The sequence below is a fragment of the Callorhinus ursinus genome, unplaced genomic scaffold (genome assembly GCF_003265705.2).
Source record: "Callorhinus ursinus isolate GAN/ISIS: 27379988/994484 unplaced genomic scaffold, GSC_fseal_2.0 scaffold12, whole genome shotgun sequence".
In the NCBI taxonomy this organism is placed as follows: Eukaryota; Metazoa; Chordata; class Mammalia; order Carnivora; family Otariidae; genus Callorhinus; species Callorhinus ursinus.
In genome coordinates, this window is record NW_027397074.1 from 50,759,990 (window position 1) to 50,781,621 (window position 21,632).

A 21,632-nucleotide genomic window follows, 5' to 3' on the forward strand; every position below is an offset into this window, starting at 1 on the left:
GGGTGGGAGGAAAGAGGAGGCCATGGTTGGGGAAGGGAGGGGACTTACTTCCTGACCACTGATGCTTCTAGCCACCTCATCCACAGTATTCTCAAGTACTGAGGTTTCAATTGTATTAACGAGGTAAGAAGCTCACAGTGGTTAAATGACTTGCCCAAGATTTTATTTCTTTGTTTGGAGAAGTCCAACAAATTCAGTTTATGATCTCATTTCATTGTCATTTCCTAAAATCTCCTGTTCCTCCTCTCTTCCTGATTTTGGTGAAAAACAGCTCTGTTATCTGCTTACTCCTTCCAGAAACTCTGGAGCCATGTGCATTCTCAAACTGTCACTTAAGAGGCTGCTAATCCTGCCTCTTTAATACCTTTGCTCTTCTTCTCTTTCCCGTTGCTTGTACCAGAGTGTGGGCTCCATGGTTCTGGCTTGGGACCATTTCCATCACCTAATATCTTCGTTTTCAACTTCTCCCATTCCGGTCTTTCCCTCACGTGGGTGTTTTGTCGTTGTGATATTTCCAAGTAGCAAATCTCACAACATCCCTCATTTGAGTGCATTCTCTTGCCCTCAAGTAAAAGTCCCTTGCCCGCTATGTCAGGATTTTCAGCATCTGTGCCTCGCCTCCTCTGCAGTACTCTCTCCCGTATGCATCCTTCAGACCAGCCACACCGACTGACTCACAGGTCTATGAAGAGTCAGTCACGGGTCTTCATGCGTCCACGCCTTCTGCACTTTGCTCTGCCTGCAGTGTTCATCTCTTGCATAGTGAACATCTGCTGTCTTTTGAGACCCAACTCAAAGTTCTATTCCTTTCTTGTTTTCCCTTATCCCATTATCAAACGTGTTGAGCGCGACCTCTTTCTAGTTCTCTACCTTGTACATATTTATATACTGTTTACCACACTGTGCTGCAATTATTTGGTTTTATGTTTCACTAACTTATTTGATTATAACTTTCCTGATTTCATAGATTTTGTTCTTCCTTTTGCAAAATTTAGATTTACATATTTTTTTCTTGTTGCATTCCTAGTGTTCAGTGGTGAGCGCGTTTTTGATTATGGTGTGGGCATTTTATTTCCTTCAAGTTAAAGGTTTATGTTAATTGCAAAATATTGCATAACTACAACAAGATAGAGGAAAGGCGTGTATGTCATTGGGACATCTGCTGAGTTCATTGTAAGAGCAGGTGGCAGGACATGCCTTATTTGAGAACTGGAAGATGGTTTAGGATGGATGTGCAAATAGACTCAAGAAACATTCAACCTGGCACTTTTTCCTTTGTAGTGACTGGTAGGTTTTCTTACCCTTATAAGTAGTTGAGTTTGAGGGGGCCAATTAATTACCCTTCCCCCTACAGGTTCTGAATAAAAAACCAGACAGGAATTAAAATATCAGCAGATTCAAATGCAATGCTCAGTTTTGTTTCAGGTAAAGCTGAACTGGAGAACGCAGCATAGATCTGGTGACAAAATCAACTTCCTACGTCACTGCTCCCCTGGCTCTCCGGATTGGTCCCGGCTGGGAAACCAGAGGCAGCAGGAGCTGAGCTGGAGTCTAAGGCCCGCTATCTGGGAAGCCTTGGCAGCTGAGACACACGAGATGGGCTGTCCAAATCTGGACAACAAGCCAGCACCACACTGCTGCAAAATGAAGGAATGATGCCACACTCTCCAGATCTCATCTGTCCACAGAGGGAGGGTCCAGGGAGAGGGAGGAGAAGGCTGTCTTCATCGCCTGGAAAGGGTTAGTTTCTGTTGAATGCACCAAAGCACGAGTGCCAAAAGAGAGAGTGGCTGGTTCTTTCCAGTGAGTGTGATAGGACAGATCAGTCTCTTAAACCCAGAGTCCCAGGACCTCAGATACTTTGACCCAAAGAATTTCTCTTTCAAGAACAGATCTGGAACTCTGAGGTCAAGAACAGTATGATTCTGTCTACTCTCTTTTACCCAACATTTGTCATTTTATCATGATGATGGCTAGATCAATAAGCGCTCCTGACGAGAACATATGGGTTAATGTCATTAAAGCTTAATGATAAAGGACACATTGACTCGACAGTCAGGTGTGAGTGCTCTGATGGGAAGCATAATCACCTGTGAATTACTATGGATTATAAAGGATTTTTTCCCCCTGCAATTTATGGAGGGCTCTGGACCATGCCGTCTCAACTCAAGTCAATCTGTAATTGCACATCTTGATGATGGTCCAGAGCAGTGACCTGAAGGCATCGAACACTTCTGCGGCGAGTCCAGAGTAGCTTGTGCCGCGTTTGCATGCCTGGACCTTTCTGACTTCCCTTGCAGCCCTCGGAGTTTATGATCCAGATACGCCTCCAGTGGAACTGACCTCAGAAAAATCCTTTGCTGGGCTCTGACCCGTATCTTATTAATTCGTAGTTAGATTTATTTTGTTTTTGACTGAATTTATTTCTGCTCCACGGGCCTGCATTCTTTTCCATGGCTAAATGTGCTCTCTCAAAGTATAATGTGTTTAATTTGGTCAGTTCTGTACACCATATAATGGCAAGGGAGAAAAAAAGGGGAACATCTGAGTCAGGAGGCAACAGTGCAAAATAAATGGTCATATTTTCACATAGTGGGTCTGATTTTCTCTGTGAGTTGAGATGGTCTTCTTAGAAGTAACATGCTTTACTGATGCTCAGAGTCTCTGGTGACCTAGCAATGGTTGAGTCCCCTAAGCCAGGGCTTTTGAAAAGCTACTGTGCATGCCAATCACCTGATTCTGCAGGGCTGGGGTGGGGCCAAAGACATTTCTGACAAGCTCACCAGTGATGCTAAGGACCGAGCAACGAGCACCTAAGTCACCAAATCAAAACACCAGCTCTCCAACTCATCACAATTCATTTTATTCCACAGCATGTATAAGGGAATGTTATTCTCAGGAAGATGTTTAGGATTAAAATAATTAAAAAAAAAACCCTTGAAAGTACACACATTTATGTATCTCTTCTTTTCATTAAATATATATCTGTTTGGCAAAAAAATGTTAGACTCTTTTGTACAAAAACAAAGCAAAAACAAAACAAAACAAAAAAAACAACCAACCCCAAACCCTTGCAAATTGTCAATACTTGTAATAATTACAATGATGTAAACTTGGATGTCTGACAGCTTGACCATCCTGTGGGGCCTGTGTTATAGCAGAACCCCCAGGAGAAGGTAACACCAAACCTGTCGAGAGGGGCCGCCTGCCACAGAGGCGTTTCGGTTTAGTATATTAGAGATTGGGATGACGACTGATTTCACCATTTGTGCTTTCAGCTAAGGGGCTGGAAGGGTGTGAGGCGTGAAGAAGGCAGGTGTGGGCTGGGGCAGAGAGAGGACACCCAAGACTAGCTGGCGAGGAAAGAAGGTTGGGCATGGTCACAGTGCAGACGTGAAATGGCATTGGACCTGGGACTGGGTCCGGAGACCCGGTGCAGTCCATGGCTAGAACGAGGTTTCTGCTGCTGCCCTTGGAACCAGAGAGGACCAGCACAAGGCAAAGGCCTGCACGGAGGACGGAAGAGACCTGAAAGCAGATTTCGAGTCACAGGGAACTGGTGGTGTGAGCGGACTCTGGAGAGAAGGGGAATGAGGAGGCGGTGTTTGGTCTTCTCCAGCAGCTAGGCTGTTTCTTCCAGACACAAGCACTGGGGCAGTCCCTTCGGTCTGACGGGCAGGTTTTGGGGCAGTCTGGTGCTGCCGGCTTGCACCCTCCAGGAAGGGAGGACGGGCCTGCTGGGGAGGGGGGTGAGGATGGAAGGGCCCTTTGGCTCTCTTATTGGTGGTGGGTTTTGCTCTGCTCCCACCAGTAGACTGCAGCAGTGGGAAGTGACCTAAAGCAATGGAACCTAGAAACAGAATCAGGGCAGTGAGCAAGACGTCAAGTAGGGGTAGAAGAATGCTGGGGCTAGAGGCGAGGCCAAAGACAGTGTTGACCCACAGCTTCTCTGCACCGCGAGAGGGTTCTGAGGCGTGGGTGTGTTTTCATTCTTCTCTCCCGTTAGCTAGATTTTCCAGTTTTGGAGGGGGCGCTTCTGGGCCCGGCCACTTCAGTTACAGTCATAGACGAAGTCATAGTTGCTGGGCTCCTTGGGGATGGGCGGAGGCGCATCAGGGATCTGAATGTTTTCCAGGTCGAGAAGGCGGAGCTTGATTTCCATGCTGAGCAGGGTGTCCAGGTCATTCCGGGTCAGCTCACTCATCATGTCTTTCCCCAGCAGTGCATTCAGCCCGTCCGTCCAGATACAGTACTGGTGGAAAAGGAGGTGACAAGGGTAACTACTGATGACAATGACAAGAGTAGTGACAGTGGTTAACAATGACCACGCAATGTGTGCTAAGTGCTCTGCCTACATCACCATTTAATAAAGTCGACGCTGCTGTTATCATCTCTGTTTTGCAGATGAGAGAACCGAGGCGCTGAAGAGCCGAGGAACTTGGTAGCGTGTGGAGTGGGTGGGACTGGAACTCAGGCAACCTAACTCCAGTGCACCTGCACTCTTCTGTGCAAATAATGCCTTCTCATGTGACAGCAGGAGGATCTGAGTTCTGCATGACCTTGCAACGTCATACCTTCAACACCCTACCAGCGAGTCTGCTTTTAAGCTATTGGTGGTATATATCCCAACACGCTCAGACTCAGCATTAGGTCGAGGCTGCTTCTTTCCTGACTCCAAGCACGGTTCCTAGTCTAGTGGCTAATCTCTGCCTCTCCTCTCTGATTCCTCACACTCACAATGTTAGCCCACTCCTACCAGGGAGCCAATGATAGTCCCACCTTGGCATTTCTCAGCAAAGGGCTAGGAAATACCGTTCTGCTGCCCAGTGTCTGCTGGACAAAATGGCTACAACTGTTGGCTGATCTTCATGGGAGGTGGGCTGGCTGCCTGTCTCTTCTTGAGTCTCTAGTTTCCAGGTTTTTTTCTCCTTCAGGTCTAGGAAGCCTGGTTCCTGGGGACAGAGCCGATCTTGGAAAGCCTTCCAGAGCAGCCAACTAAGAATTTGGTTCTTCCTTTCTCATTAAAACTGACCATGCCTTTTGTCTCTCCAGTAGACTGTGAACTCCTTGAAGAAAGAAACTCTACCTTGTTTATCTGAGGACCTGATTTGCTCTTGTCATCCTCCCTCCCAGAGGCTGTAGCCCTGGGACTTGGCATTAGAGCTGAGATACCTGGTGGCTGAACTAGCGTCTGACGTCAGCATCTGAGAAAACTGTCTGCATTTTGGAAGCTGTGCTCCGCTCGCCTTTTGGTATATCCTAGGCCTCCGTAGGACCTCTGTGATAGCAATTGCTCTGTTCTTACTGTCAGACTAGTCTTCCTTCTTGAATGGGCTCTAGATTCCCCCCTCTTCTGCCCTCACTGGGTCAAGTTACAATTCCAGACCCTATACTTAGCCTGTCCTTTGCACTGTGCTTACCTGGAATACAACAGCAGATCTCAACATGAAATGTACTATAGGACAGCAAGCACTTTACAAATCGTAAGCCACAGTGATCTGGAAATCTCACCCTGATCCACATCTCAGTGGCACCCCTTTTTAAGCTGAGGAGATGCACCATGGGTGTATTATGAGGGTCTATGTCTGGGTAGTGCAGCCCTGAAGTGTAGAACTTTGCCTTGGCTGTGTGATCTCTGCCAAAGTGTTTGACCCATCTAAACACCAGCTGAGTGCTAAGAGACATCTGGAAGTATTCATGTCCTCACGAATCCCTCAGACAGATTCTGAACTCATTGAAACATTCGTTTCCACATAAATAACCTTCATAAAAATAGATACAAAGGTCCTACCCTGGAGATCCTGATCTTGTAGATCTGGGGTGAGTAAATTTTACTTAGAAAAGCTTCCAGGTAATTCTGATATACTTCCAGGTATGGGGGCCACTGAACTCCATGGACTCTGAGGCCCCTTCCAGCTCTAACGCTGTTGACTGTAAATCCCTAAGCACTGGGCTTACTGCTTTTTTTACAACCATCCCGGTCCTGGCCAGCTTCCTAGTACAGATTAATTTGACCCACAGGAACACTTCTGTGGTGCCTTTCTTTTGAGAAGCAGCAGGTACAGAAAATTTTATTAAAGAGGGCACCGACCATAAATAAAAACTCGGTTCGACTGAATCTGAGTGGAAAGTATCAAAATGAACTTACAATGTATTTTATCTTTAAAGAAATAATGTAACTCCTAGCTCTGCCCATAAAAAGTCCTAAAAATAATGACCAACGGAATGCCCAGATTCTGGTTGCTAAATACCATTTTCTACCAAAAGGGACCACGGCTCCACAGAGAAAAGGCAGGAAACATGCAAGATGAGCCAGGCATGTTTTGTCATAGCAGAATGACTGAAGGTTGTCAAAGACATCTGGGGTCATGTCAATAGGACTCAGAAACCAACCAGAAGGTGTTCCTACTTTCTCTAGATAGGATAATATGGACACTGATAATGACAATCACTGCAACCCATTAAAACACAAATATGTTTAAATCCATTACTTCATAATGATACTCCAACACCAAAACCACCTCGTTGTTCTCATTTGGAAGATGAGCATTATTTGGAAGCCTGACAAGAAGAGTCAAGTATTTATCCTGCCTGTTACATATAAACTGTATAACCTCAAATACGAGGCCAGTTTCCCACTAATAAGTGAGGAAGGAATGATTGAATTGAGATACCAACCTTTCCAATGTCTAATAGGGCCAAGGATCCAGGCAAAAATCATCAATGGCTGCTAACATCCCCCAGAGAGACAACCAGATACCACGGAAGAATACAACACCACTGTTGCTTAAAGTTGAGCCTCAATTTGATGAATCCTCTAACTGCCACATAATAGGAAATACGGGAGACAGATAACCATGTGAAATAACAGCACATGTTACGGTAGGCAGAAGAATACCCTCCTTTTAAGGGAGATCATGTCCTGGAGCCTGTGAGTATGTTAGGGTGCATGGCAAAGGGAATTAAAATTGCTAATCAGGGGACCTGCAAATAGGAAGGGGCCTCTGGGATTGTCCAGGTGGGAGTAATGTAATCACCAGGGTCCTTAAAAGTGGGAGGGAAACAGGACAGGAGTGAGGGAGAGAAGGGAGAAAGAAGGGGAGTTTTGACTATGGAGGAGGAGCTCAGAATGAGGCGGTGTGGAGACCCAACCACCATGGTTGTGGGTGAATGGAGGCTGTGGCCAAGGGATGCCGGTGGCCTCCGGAAGTGCAAAGGGGGAGGAAACAGATTTTCCCCTAGAACCTCCAGAAAGGAATTCAGCCCTGCCAGTACTTTGATTTTAGCCCAAAAAAGACCTGCATAAGACTTCTGACCTCCGGAATTCATGTTGTTTTAAGCCACTAAATGTGTGGTAATTTGTGGAAGCAGCCACAGTAAACTAATACACATAATTATAATCAGCAAAATCTAGACTCTCAGCAAGGTTACCAAACAGATGACCTGGTTTTTTCAACGAATAAATTGCAAGGAAAAAAAAGCATAAGCAGATGCTCCCAAGAGAGGGGGAGAGAGAGAGAGAGAGAGAGAGAGAGAGAGAGAGAGAGAGAAAGGGAGAGAGAGAGAAAGGGAGGAACCTATAGATTCAAAGAAACTGAGGAAACATCTTGACCAATTGCTATGCATGGATCTTTTTTGGATTCTGATCTGAACAAAGTATAAAAGAAAGAAAACACACAATGGAGACAAGTGGAGAAGTCTGAAAACTGACTACAGATGGTAGTATCAAAGTGTTAAAAAATCAGCTGTGATAATGGTATTGTAGTTGGTTTCAAAATGGATGTTATTATTTAGAGATGCACACAGGAAAATTTACAAATACACGATGTATCTGGATTTGCTTTGCTAGGAATCTGGGGGGGCGCAACTGGGCATGGGCGTGGGTGTGGGTATAGACGGCGCCACCCTGGCCCTGAGGTGATTAACTGCTGACATTGGGGGATGGGCACAGGCAGGAAGCTGGGAGGTCAGGTCCTGCTTCCGGCCTCCCTAGCAACACAGTGCAGGGGTCAGGGAGACAGGCTTCCTGGAGCAAGGCTCCGTGGTTTCAATTCCAGCTCTGTTACTACTGGTTTGACCTTGGACAGGCTTCTTAACCTCTTTGTGACTCATTTCCCTCCTTTATCAAATGGGCACAATGGTTTGTTTCTCTCAGAGGTATAATGAAGATTGAGGTGAAGTACATAAGACACGGAATGGTGCCTGGCACAGAGAGATCCAGGCTAGTTGCAATTAACTATTATCTTTGCAAATGTTGAGGTATTCAATTTTGAGAGGCCTCTCTCCTTCATTTGATGAAGATATCTGTAATAGGACTTCCTATTTTATTGAGTGATTATGCAAATAAAATGAGGCAATACATATGAAAGAGATCTGAAGAAATTAAGTGTTCACCAGTGTATGGCATTTTTCTCCTCACCATATCAATAAAAGGTGGCAGTTGCAAATAAAAATTTGGCAGTTCGAGAACATTTGTCCTTATCTGGAATTAATGCACCCTGGGAAAATACAGCCTTGCATAGATTTAAATAACAACCACAGTTCTACTTTCTAAAGTGGTTTTCCATACAGCTGTATACTTCTTAAATACGATGGCCTGCCTGTGTATAACCACAATTTTATTTAAAAAGAGAAGCAGTAGGCCTCAGTATCTATTTTCAGAAAGATGAAGACAAAGTCATACCCTTTTGCAAACTAAATGTCAAGTTACACAGAATTACACTTAAGCACCATTCTAAATGCAGGATTTGCATCTAATCTTTCCTCTCTCTTTGGGATGTACAATTTTATTCAAAAGCTTTAAACCAGTGAAAGGCAGATACTGAATAACTTCTAAATGAGCAGAGTCTCCTAGGGGAAATGGGAAACAAAAGTCAGATTCTATTAAAATGTTCCCTTCCTTTCTAAAAGCTGTTTATGCAACCACACGTAAAACAAAAATTTGAATGGTATCATCTAAAAATAACAGTTTCGAGCATAATGTTGGGCTCTCGTTTACAAGAGAATGAGTTACATCAACCATAGCTGCTATTTCACCTTATAAATACATTTTCCTAGATCTGTGATAAATATTTTAAATATAGCTGACAGGCGTGCTTTAAGAAGAAAAACAAATTATACATATAACAAGATGTCAAAAAGGAATAAAATCACCTCAAAAATAAAATTCCAACAGCAGAGACAGCCCTAAATCTCTTAAAATAAGGAAACATGGTAGAAAACCTACCTCATCAAATGTTTTAAAGAATAGAGACAAGTTTATCTTGGGAAGACTGTGACTAAAAATTCAATACTCAGTGAAAACCAAAGCTTCATCAGGGCTGATTCTTCCTCGGGGTTGACAATTACGCCCTTGCTGAGTACGAAGCATTTGTTCATTCTCTTTCATTACCACGAACTCTTGGTCAAGCTAGTAAGAGGCTGAATCTGTGATAACTGGTGGTTTTTAAAAAAGTTTCCATTCTATTCCAAATCAATGAGATGCTCCTTTGTTCATGATTTTTCTTAGGCAGGCTTTTTTTTTTTTTTAAATGAAATTTCTTTCCAATATTTCTCTCTTGCTTGTTTTTCTAGGGAAAAAAAAGTGACATTCTCTCACAAATTAACCCCACTTAGACCCTTACCTCGTGCTTGTCAGGAGCTATGAAGTTCAGCTGGCAGTTTGAGTCATACAAGATGGAGAAAGCAAGTTCGAGCACCTCCTACAAGGGATCAGAGAAAACACACAGTGAGGGAAAGGGGCACATTCGTTCTGCAGTTATAAATGGCTGCAGACTGAACATGGAGTGAGTGCAGACATGGGGGCAGCAGTGAGGCTGACGGGAGGAAGGGGTGTTTTTTTGTTTTTGTTTTTTGTTTTTATCAAGGTTCACAGCACATATCCTTCTGTTTGGGGGAGGTCTGCATGAACCAACTCGTTTAATTCTCAAGACAGTCCTTGTAGCAAGTGTGATCATTCCTCTTTTAGGGGAAGGAGCTTGGAGAAGTTAAATCATTGTCCAAAGCCATGTAACCCCAAAGCCACGATACTCTTCTTTCTTCAGCTCCTCCCTTCCAGGTCCAGGGAGACCTGAGAAATCGTAAAGTCTTCCCCAACCAGCAGATTAAGGGCTGCTCTATCTTTGATCACCTCCAAACAGACAGATGTCCACAGAGGTATGAACTTCCTAAAACATGGAAGCTACATGGGAGCCAACGAGGCTTGTGGATGAACTCATTATCTTTAGGTCCTTTGATCTTTGAAGTACTGTCGAGCAAAGGCTACATAAAACTTAGGTGTTATCCAGAGGCTGCAGAGTATAAAGGAGAAGCAAGGGCCCAATGTTAGAATATGTGGGTTCATTCATTGGTGAGTGTCTACTGAGTGCAGGCTATGAGCCAGACCCAAAGGGCCAAGGACTAAGTGACACTGTCATTTCACTGTAGCTGTATGACCTTGGCTGAGACACTCAATGTCATGTCTAATATGTATGTTAAAATACACTTCTCAAATTATATATGCTGTACATTATTGGGTACAATGATTATTCTATTGGTTTGAGCAGTTAGTGGGATACAACCTTTAGAAGACAGTCATGGCACATCTCAACACCCTGAAAGCTCCTAGTCTGGAGGGAAAGGGCCACGTGTACCCATATTGGTGCTCTGCATTGTTACAACACACACATACTGCATAATTTCTTAGAAGGGCAGATCTTTCCACATCGTTCTCTGCTTAATATTTGTCAGAGGATTTGCCTTTGGCCAGTAACTCACAGCAAGAATGCCCCAGAAAGAAGATGGAAGGCAAACAGATGAGGTCAGTGCCTCCAGATTTCAGAATTTCAAATGGGTTAAAGAATTCTTGCCAAGTGAACTCCTGAAGGCCTAGCATTAGCTGGATGCCTCTCCTGACACAGTCAACCATCCGGCTATTTGGGCTCTCATGGGGTTCGTCTGTGTCTGACTTGCCTCCAGCTGTCCCCTCATTAAGAGGGAGCAGCGCTTGTTCTGAGCCTAGACCTACTGGTGTCTCAAACTCTTACAGCCTCCTCACCCTGCCAGAAATAGGAGCAAGTAAAGGAAAGAATGCCAAGTCAGGAATGGGAGCTATTCTGCAAACTACCTCTCTCCTCATTTTCATTACTTCTTCCTTGGGCCTCTATTCAGGCCTGCCCAGTGGAGATCAATAATATTAAAAAAAGAGTTCACCAAAACAAACAAAAACATTTTTTTCTATTAAGTTTAGCATCTCTCTTGGGTCTTTTAGTTTGTCATGGGCCCTACTAGTGGCATCATAAATTGGTGTCATCTTTAAAAAAAAAATCAAAAACAGGCAATCCATATCAAGAACCAGGGATCCCATTACTGGGATTATTCCTAAAAAATCAAAAAGCAAGCAAATGCCATATACATTGTTACCTATAAGAATATAACATGAGAACTAAATAAACGTCTTCCCCAATTTGGGTAAACCATCAAAGAAATCGCAAATTAGCAGAGAAATATATTCAGCCAGCCATTGAGTATGATAGTTATGAAGATCTGATCTTAAGTGAAAAGCAGGAGAAATGAACATTATTTACATACTGATCACAATTATGAACAATGTCTACCTGTGGACAGAGACTGGAGGCAAATAATGTGAAATAAAAAAATTATGTTAAGGGGCTGGGATCAGAGGTGATTATTTTTTTCTTTTAAAAAATGTAAAACTTTTTTCAATACAATGTTAAGTTCTGATCTCATAAATTCATAAAGATTGTTTTTAGATTAGGAACACTGATATAAATGATGATCTCATACTAATCTCAGTGTCATTCATTAGGAAAATTGACTCCTGCTTGAGAGATTGGGGAGAAAGGAGAGAATGATCGGTCAGTATATGGCTACCGCCCAATGTGACCTTCGGAGGTCACTAGGAAAAGGTGAAATTCACGAATGGATTTCTGGGTTGATGCTGGACAACTGGCGCTCTGCTTAGGTGGTCACGTGGCTCATCCCCTTGTTAACGACAGCTAGGGTGAACACCACCAGAGCCCAGACGCAGCCTCTTGACTAGGTGCTGAGGTCACCTGAGGCCAGAGTGTCACTGTGGCTGTCCTTGTGACACTTTCTTTTCTGCAGAGGCACAGAGAAGGAAGAGAAAGGAGGGAGCCTGCCAACTTTGGGTTTTGCCCTCCTCAGGCGCAAACCAGCGAGGACGTGAAGGAGCGGAGTCGTCATGACCTAGATTCCTGATAAACACAGGCAGGAAATGGGAAATTCGTGAGAATGTCAATCCCCACTTTCATTTCACCAAAGCTGCCTGGGAGGGGTGGGAGGAATTAATTCTCTGATCCACATGCCTGCATTAAAGGCTGCTATCGCCTGTAATGAGTTTTATTGACGTCCCTGGCTTGTTGTCATTGAGTCACTGGTGGAGGTCAGCTCTTCAAGGCTACAAAGCTGGGAGCGATGGCACCTCTCGGACTAACACTCCAGAAGCTGCCACCTGTCCAAACCGTCTGTGAGGGATAGAGGTGCCAGGAGGTGGTAGAGGAAGGGTCATGGATCTGGGGCAGTGTTCCCCTCAGGGGCTTCATCACACTCCACAGCATTCAGACATCTGATGGCTCTAGGGCTTTGCTATTCACGACGTAAGGTCCTTTATTCCGTCTGGATTTAATTCCGTGAAAAATTATGTTCAGGAGCTCCTTATTTTCTTTTTTTTTTTAATTTTTTTATTGTTATGTTAATCACCATATATTACATCATTAGTTTTTGATGCAGTGTTCCATGATTCATTGTTTGTTCATAACACCCAGTGCACCATGCAAAACGTGCCCTCCTCAATACCCATCACCAGGCTAACCCATCCCCCCACCCCCCTACCCTCTAGAACCCTCAGTTTGTTTTTCAGAGTCCATCATCTCTCAGGGTTCGTCTCCCCCTCTGACATACTCCCCTTTTCTTCCTCTCCTGTTATCTTCTTCTTTTCCTTTTTTCTTAAAATATGTTGCGTTATTTGTTTCAGAAGTACAGATCTGTGATTCAACAGTCTTGCACAATTCACAGCGCTCACCGTAGCACATACGCTCCCCAATGTCTATCACCCAGCCACCCCATCCCTCCCCCCCCCCACCACTCCCGCAAAACTCAATTTTGTTCCTGAGATTAAGAATTCCTCATATCAGTGAGGTCATATGATACCTGTCTTTCTCTGATTGACTTATTTCACTCAGCATAACACCCTCCAGTTCCATCCACGTCGTTGCAAATGGCAAGCTCTCATTCCTTTTGATGGCTGCATAATATTCCATTGTGTATATATACCACCTCTTCTTTATCCATTCATCTGTCGATGGGCATCTTGGCTCTTTCCACAGTTTGGCTATTGTGGACATTGCTGCTATAAACATTGGGGTGCATGTACCCCTTCGGGTCCCTACATTTGTATCTTTGTGGTAAATACCCAGTAGTGCAATTGCTGGATCGAACGGTAGAGGAGCTCCTTATTTGCATCCTCTATTCCATTAATTCACATCTCTCAGCATGTGGAGGAAAGCCCGGGATGGCAGAGTTCTGGGGATAGAGGAGGCAGGAGAATCTGAACATCCCACCGCTCAAGCATGCCCTGGGGCCTCTGACCCCATCCTCAACTCCTGGGCCTGCGAGCAGTGACAAGGCATGCTGGGTCACGAGAGGCTCAGAGAAACTCTAGACATGGATGGCACTTTGTTTTGGGGACTGCCATTTTCCAGCAGCCAAATGTCAGACTGAATACAAGAGTAGAGTTTTATGCAACATATTTTCAGTATTCAGCGCTGGCTGCCATTCCTTATATTGTTTTGGGGTGACGTGTCTCATTTGGCCCTTTTTCCCAGCATTCCCTTGAACTATGTTGGTTCTCCACCATCTATTCAGGTCGTCTTAAGGGCAAAGACACAGGATATAACTTGGCATGTGAGTGTGCTGAATATGGCCATAGGCATAGCAGTAGATTTCATAGCTAAAATACACTGTTGCTCATCTATAGATCTATGAGTTTGGGTTTCTATTTTAGAAGGCAAAAATTACTCATTCATGTAGTACATAATAATAGAGAATACTGCCTTCTTCAGGCAGCTATAACTTTCTGGCCCTAATCTGTCTTAACATTATCGGCCAATAGTTCTCCAACCCATTTTCTTCTCTCGGTCCTCTGTCTCTCTGGTCTTTTGTCCCTCAATCCTGTACTCTGAATTCAATGTTTCTCGATCAGAGGATGTTCTTTCATATGTTGGAAGGACCCTGTGCTTTTCACATACTCTCTCCTCTTTCTAGAAAGTCTTCCTCTCGCTTAGCAATTCCTTTTCAAAACCCAGCTCAGACACCCTTTCCCCTGGGAGCCTTTCTGAAGTCTCCTGGGCTCTCCCTCTATTTAAATATCCCAGAGTTTTTGTAGTGAAAAGAAGAAAAAAAGAAAAAAAGAACCATATGTAGTGAAAAGAAGAGCCATATGCACCCCAATGTTCACAGCAGCAATATCCGCAATAGCCAAACTGTGGAAAGAGCCGAGATGCCCTTCAACAGACGAATGGATAAAGATGTGGTCCATATATACAGTGGACTATTACTCAGCCATCAGAAAGAATGAATACCCACCATTTGCATCAACATGGTTGGAAGTGGGGGGGGGATTATGCTAAGTGAAATAAGTCAAGCAGAGAAGTCAATTATCACATGGTTTCACTTATTTGTGGAACATAAGGAAGAGCATGGAGGACATTAGGAGAAGGAAGGGGAAAATGAAGGGGGGATTTTGGAGGGGGAGATGAACCATGAGAGACTATGGACTCTGAGAAACAGAGTGAAGGTTTTGAAGGAGAGGGAGGTGGGGGGATGGGTTAGCCCGGTGATGGGTATTAAGGAGGGCACGTACTGCATGGAGCACTGGGGGTTATATGAAAACAATGAATCATGGATCACTACATCAAAAACTAATGATGTACTGTATGGTGACTAACATAACATAATCAAATTAAATTAAATTAAAAAAAATAAATGTCCCAGAGTATAGACAACATTGAATTATCATTGCATGTTGGCACATAAGTCTTATATGTACTAGACCCCCAGGGCCAGGGGCCAGGTTGTATTTATCTTTGAATTCCTAGTTCCTGGCACAGATCTGATAGAAAGAAGATACTCAATCTCATATGGGTATGAATGACGAATGAAGTAAATCTAAATAAAAGATAAAATGGGAGAAATTCTCTTCCTCTAGATAGTAAAAAAGGTCTGGAGAACAGGAATTTGTTACGGAGAAGGCTCTGGCATATTTCATGATTACTCTTCCTCTTCTTCTGCCAGACACATGAGGGGTGGTCCTTTTCAGTTCTTCACTGTGAGAATCCGCTAGGGTTACTGGAGGTAAAGCCCATGAAAGTACGCCCCCCCAGAAGACTAAAACCCCAAGTTTTTCACCCTCACACTAGCCCACACTCAGCCTACAGCAATTAATCAGAATTGTCATTTAAGTGATCCTACGATTTATAGCTCCAGTGGATTCTGCCCCAGGTGGGCAGATCTCTGGATGCACTTGACTCTCCAGATTCCATGGTGGCAGTTTGCCTTGCAACCTCAGTTCCCTGGTAGGTCCAAGAAAACTGTTGACTTTCACTTTATTCCGTTTCTTCTTACTACAAGGATAGGAGTGACAATTCCCAAGCGCCTCACCTGTTGGGACTAAAACCAGTCTCTTCACATGCATTTTACCTAATTCTCTCTATCCCTACTCAGAGTGCATGAGTCTTGGCAGTCTGTTTTGCTGCAAACTACACCCTTCCTGGCCTTCTCTGCATTATACACTCTTGTTGCTGCTAATTTCCTGCTCAGCTCCAAGTGTATATATACATACAGCTCCAGTGTATATACACTGAGCTGAGCCAGTGTCGGAACTGAGCAGAGCCAGTGCTCCCTGAGACTGTGCTCTGCATATCAGGTGGTAGAGGAGGCATACCATGAAGACTGGGAACTTGCTGGTGTAGTTAAGGATGCTCGTCTGAAATCTGATGAGCGGTACAATCCGTTTCCCCATATCATAAAGAAGAGAGAAATGCTGTGTAACAGGTGACCAACAGACTCTGAGGCATGCCCTTATATCATTACGCTGGTCAGTTAAGTGCATTATATGATGGTGCTGTGACAGGCTTGACAAAGAAGGAATTCACACAGAGTTGAGGTGAGTTATACTTATGTGACTTAGGAAGCAATGATTTTGCTATCGGCCTTCTCGGCTGTATCTGCTCCCCTTTATCTTACTAAATAGTACTTTTACAGTACAACTGATCTATGGGATATTTTTGGTACCAAAGTGGCTGGAGCACCCAGATCAATCTAGATAATTTTGTTCATGGAGGGGTACTATGTATCACAAGATGCCAAGAGGTAGAAACAATAAATTGGCTCCCTGGTGGCCCTTCCAAAGGCAAATACCTGCAAAGTGGGGGCAAAGGAAATTCTTTCATCTTTTCGGCTAGTGTCTCCTCCCACACCCTCTAGTATGGAACCTGGGCTGTTATGATGAACAGCTGGTTGGTAAACTAAGAGGGGAGGGTGAAAAATATTACGGTATTAAGAGGATTTAAGCAATATTCACCTCTAGGGTGAAGCTGGATTTGAGTTATTTCCCAGTACTTTCCATGACGCTGAAGGCTATCAGGCCCTTAAGTTTTCTAAAATGTTTTGAATCCTCTGGTCTCTGCCTTTCCCAGGCTTCACAGAGACTCCAGAGAGTCTACCGAGGAGGTAAGGACAGCAGGAGAAAATGGAAGAGATTGAGGTGGAAGTCAGGGAAGGGAGAACACGAACATAAATGGGCGGCTAGAAGAGGCCCAGAGAATGGATGGGGATGAAGGGAGAAGGCTTGAGGGTGGCTTGGGTGACAACAGTGGGGAGGCAATTCCTAGCGTTGTCAGGAGACAGGAAGGGAGAGAATGGAAGAGGTGGCGGAGGGAGGGATTTGTAAGTGATCAGTGAAAGCCTAAGTCTAAGGGATATAAAAGCAGTCAGGGAAGGAAAAAGGAGAGCTGGGTAAGTGACATGCAATAGCACATGCACGTGCACGCATGCACACGCGCATTGCTAGTAACGCGGGGCCGGGCCCCCCACAGTCGCTGACTGCACTGTGCAGATAGCACTCTTCGCAAGAATTTGGAAATCATACCTTGTTTTGTTTAAGGGCACCTTTCTCTTTCATATGAGGGCAGTCCTTCCCCGTCACCACAGCTTTGATATCTGCCACCGGCACTGCAATTCAGAAGAGAAAATGAAAGTCACTACACTGTGGGAGAGCCGAGATGTCAGGAAAGAAGCAGGGCTGAGCGCGGAGTCTGCGAGCACAGTTGTCATTCCTCAAACTACTGCAACATGAGGAAAGAAAAGAGGTAAAGAGAGAAAGAGACGTCAGGCAAAATCCCAGGACCAGATGCTGAAATGGATTCTTATATTCTGCTCAAAAGCATCCCTGGGGAGACAAATCTATGTTCACAAGCAGAATTTGGTTCACTAAAACAAATCCCTAGGAAAACCCATCATGGTTGTGTAAAAGTGATGGTACCAGAATCAGCAGTAATACTATTACTACCAGTGGTACTAATACTGGTACTAGCTCCTGCTACCAGAAAGAACACCAGGTGCTTTGCACACATTGCTATCTCTTGCTACAGTAGCTGCATCTATTAGCTTCTGAGTTTTGGATGATGAGGAGAAGCAAACTTACCAAAAAAAAAAAAAAATCGATCTGGATCTGAACACTCACTCTCCAAATTCTTGCTCTCTGCCATCTCGTTAATTCTCACAGCAACTCTGTGAGGCAGGTATTTTTTTTTTTTTTAATCCCTATTTTACAGACAACGGAAGTAAACTCAATTAAAGAAAGAGAACATTCTTTTTTTAAAAATTTTTTATTGTTATGTTAATCACCACACATTACATCATTAGCTTTTGATGTAGTGTTCCATGATTCATTGTTTCTGCATAACACCCAGTGCTCCACGCAGAATGTGCCCTCTTTAATACCCATCACCAGGCTAACCCATCCCCCCACCCCCCTCCCCTCTAGAACCCTCAGTTTGTTTTTCAGAGTCCATCATCTCTCATGGTTCGTCTCCCTCTCCAACTTACTCCCCTTCATTCTTCCCCTCCTGCTATCTTCTTCTCCTTTTTTTTCTTACCATATATTGCATTATTTGTTTCAGAAGTACTGATCTGTGATTCAACAGTCTTGCACAATTCACAGCGCTCACCATAGCACATACCCTCCCCAATGTCTATCACCCAGCCACCCCATCCCTCCCACCCCCCACCACTCCAGCAACCCTCAGTTTGTTTCCCAAGAGTAAGAATTCCTCATATCAGTGAGGTCATATGATACATGTCTTTCTCTGATTGACTTATTTCACTCAGCATAACACCCTCCAGTTCCATCCACGTCATTGCAAATGGCAAGATCTCATTCCTTTCGATGGCTGCATAATATTCCATTGTGTATATATACCACACCTTCTTTATCCATTCATCTGTCGATGGACATGTTGACTCTTTCCACAGTTTGGCTATTGTGGACATTGCTGCTATAAACATTGGGATGCACGTACCCCTTCGGATCCCTACATTTGTATCTTTGTCGTAAATAGCCAGTAGTGCAATTGCTGGATCATATGGTAGCTCTATTTTCAACTGTTTGAGGAACCTCCATACTGTTTTCCAGAGGGGTTGCACCAGCTTGCATTCCCACCAACAGTGTAGGAGGGTTCCCCTTTCTCCGCATCCCCGCCAACATCTGTCGTTTCCTGACTTGTTAATTTTAGCCATTCTGACTGGTGTGAGGTGGTATCTCATGGAGGTTTTGATGTGGATTTCCCTGATGCCGAGCGATGTTGAGCACTTTTTCATGTGCCTGTTGGCCATTTGGATGTCTTCTTTGGAAAAATGTCTGTTCATGTCTTCTGCCCATTTCTTGATTGGATTATTTGTTCTTTGGGTGTTGAGTTTGATACGTTCTTTATAGATTTTGGATACTAGCCCTTTATCTGATATGTCATTTGCAAATATTTTCTCCCATTCTGTCGGTTGTCTTTTGGTTTTGTGGACTGTTTCTTTTGCTGTGCAAAAGCTTTTTACCTTGATGAAATCCCAATAGTTCATTTTTGCCCTGGCTTCCCTTGCCTTTGGTGATGTTTCTAGGAAGAAGTTGCTGCAGCTGAGGTCGAAGAGGTTGCTGCCTGTGTTCTCCTTTAGGATGTTGATGGACTCCTGTCTCATGTTTAGGTCTTTCAACCATTTGGAGTCTATTTTTGTGTGTGGTGTAAGGAAATGGTCCAGTTTCATTCTTCTGCATGTGGCTGTCCAATTTTCCCAACACCATTTGTTGAAGAGACTGTCTTTTTGCCATTGGACATTCTTTCCTGCTTTGTCAACGATGAGTTGGCCATCGAGTTGAGGGTCCATTTCTGGGCTCTCGATTCTGTTCCATTGATCTATGTGTCTGTTTTTGTGCCAGTACCATACTATCTTGATGATGACAGCTTTGTAATAGAGCTGGAAGTCCGGAATTGTGATGCCGCCAGCTTTGCTTTTCTTTTTCAGTATTCCTCTGGCTATTCGGGGTCTCTTCTGGTTCCATACAAATTTTAGGATTATTTGTTCCATTTCTTTGAAAAAAGTGGATGGTATTTTGATGGCGATTGCATTGAATGTGTAGATTGCTCTAGGTAGCACTGACATCTTCACAATGTTTGTTCTTCCAATCCATGAGCACGGAAGGTTTTTCCATTTCTTTGTGTCTTCTTCAATTTCTTTCATGAGTATTTTATAGTTTTCTGAGTACAGATCCTTTGCCTCTTTGGTTAAATTTATTCCTAGGTATCTTATGGTTTTGGTTGCCATTGTAAATGGGATCGACTCCTTGATTTGTCTCTCTTCTGTCTTGTTGTGGGTGTATAGGAATGCCACTGATTTCTGTGCACTGATTTTATATCCTGCCACTTTACTGAATTCCTGTAGGAGTTCTAGCAGTTTTAGGGTGGAGTCTTTTGGGTTTTCCACATACAGTATCATATCATCTGCAACGAGGGAGAGTTTGACTTCCTCTTTGCCGATTTGGATGCCTTTGATTTCTTTTTGTTGTCTGATTGCTGTGGCTAGGACTTCTAATACTATGTTGAATAGCAGTGGTGATAGTGGACATCCCTGCCGCGTTCCCGACCTTAGGGGAAAAGCTCTCAGCTTTTCCCCATTGAGAATGATATTCGCTGTAGGTTTTTCATAGATGGCTTTTATGATATTGAGGTATGTACCCTCTATCCCTATACTCGGAAGAGTTTTGATCAAGAAAGGATGCTGTACTTTGTCAAATGCTTTTTCTGCATCTATTGAGAGGATCATATGATTCTTGTTCTTTCTTTTGTTAATGTATTGTATCACGTTGATTGATTTGCAGGTGTTGAACCAGCCTTGCAGCCCAGGGATAAATCCCACTTGGTCATGGTGAATAATCCTTTTAATGTACTGTTGGATCCTATTGGCTAGTATTTTGGTGAGAATTTTTGCATCCATGTTCATCAAGGATATTGGTCTGTAATTCTCCGAGAACATTCTTTTCTGATAGGGAAATGGTAGCTGGTATTTATCTTGGAGATCCTGAGAATAATGCAGTTAGATAAAATGATGTTATCTCATGTCTTACTCAGGACTGGGAGGAAGATAAAAGAGGGCACAAGTTTGTGCATTTAAAACTTCTACCAAGATCATCTGAGAGAGAGAAGGCAGTAAGATCGTTTGGAACCACACTTTCAAAACTGTGAAGTCACCTGTCCCTCTCCAATCCCTAATCTTTTAGTCCCACAAGGGACTGCGAATCCTGGGGCCCTCTTAGGATCTGCAGAAACTTCGAGTAATCAATGACTTAGACTCCCTTAATGATGAAGATGATGAGAGATTTCATAATTAAGGTTCACATACTTTTACTGAAGAATTGGTTTGTGGGGGAGAGATCTAGATGAAGATGAATTTATGAAACATAGAATATCAAAATGATACAACAGGAAGGCCCTTTAAAGCTAACATTTTCCAGGTCCCCTAAAATTGCTAAGACTTTATTCAAATCTGTTGACAGCCCTAGAGCTTTCTCTAACCCTAGAGAAAAGTGGGGTTGTCATGAACTCTTCCAGGGATCTCTGCACATACTCCCTGCTATCTCTCCCACCACGTCTGCTCCTTCATCTTGCAGTCCTGATTCTCGATCACATTGGCAGGCATTACTTGTGCTGGGCAATATCTGGTTTTCCTCTCTTTCTGGGCATATGGAAGACTACACTTCCCAGCAACCTTTAGTGAGGTGGGGCCACATGATTAGGTTTGGCCAGCAAAATGTGAGAGGCAATGGCATACATGTCTCTTCTTGAAGGAAGCAGTAAAAAGTCCACATCCATCAGCCTCTCCAGAAACTGAAGAGGCCACATGTTCCATCCAGATGCACAGTTGTGGGATGGCATGGTAGCCACTGGCTGTGTCCCTGAGGGACTGTGTAGAGCAGTCCTTCCACAGCCCATGCCAGTTATGTAACGTGAGTGAGAAATACACTCTTGTTGTAAGCCACTGAGATCTGGGAGCTGTTTGTTCCTGCAGCA

At 43.8% G+C, this 21,632-nt stretch overlaps 1 protein-coding gene across 5 annotated transcripts in view; it reads right to left on the reverse strand.

Annotated features, from left to right (window-relative positions):
* Positions 1 to 2,841: 2,841 nt before the first annotated feature.
* The window catches only part of ELMO1 (engulfment and cell motility 1), a 525,187-nt gene continuing 506,396 nt past the window's right edge, over positions 2,842 to 21,632 (reverse strand). For all 5 annotated transcript variants that reach the window (XM_025873160.2, XM_025873157.2, XM_025873158.1 and 2 more), the window contains 3 exons: positions 17,168 to 17,250; positions 9,624 to 9,701; positions 2,842 to 4,252 (listed from right to left, as the gene is read on the reverse strand). In XM_025873160.2, coding sequence (XP_025728945.1) covers positions 4,052 to 4,252; positions 9,624 to 9,701; positions 17,168 to 17,250 — 362 coding nt within the window. In that variant the 3' untranslated portion in view covers positions 2,842 to 4,051. The remainder of the gene's footprint in view (positions 4,253 to 9,623; positions 9,702 to 17,167; positions 17,251 to 21,632) is intronic.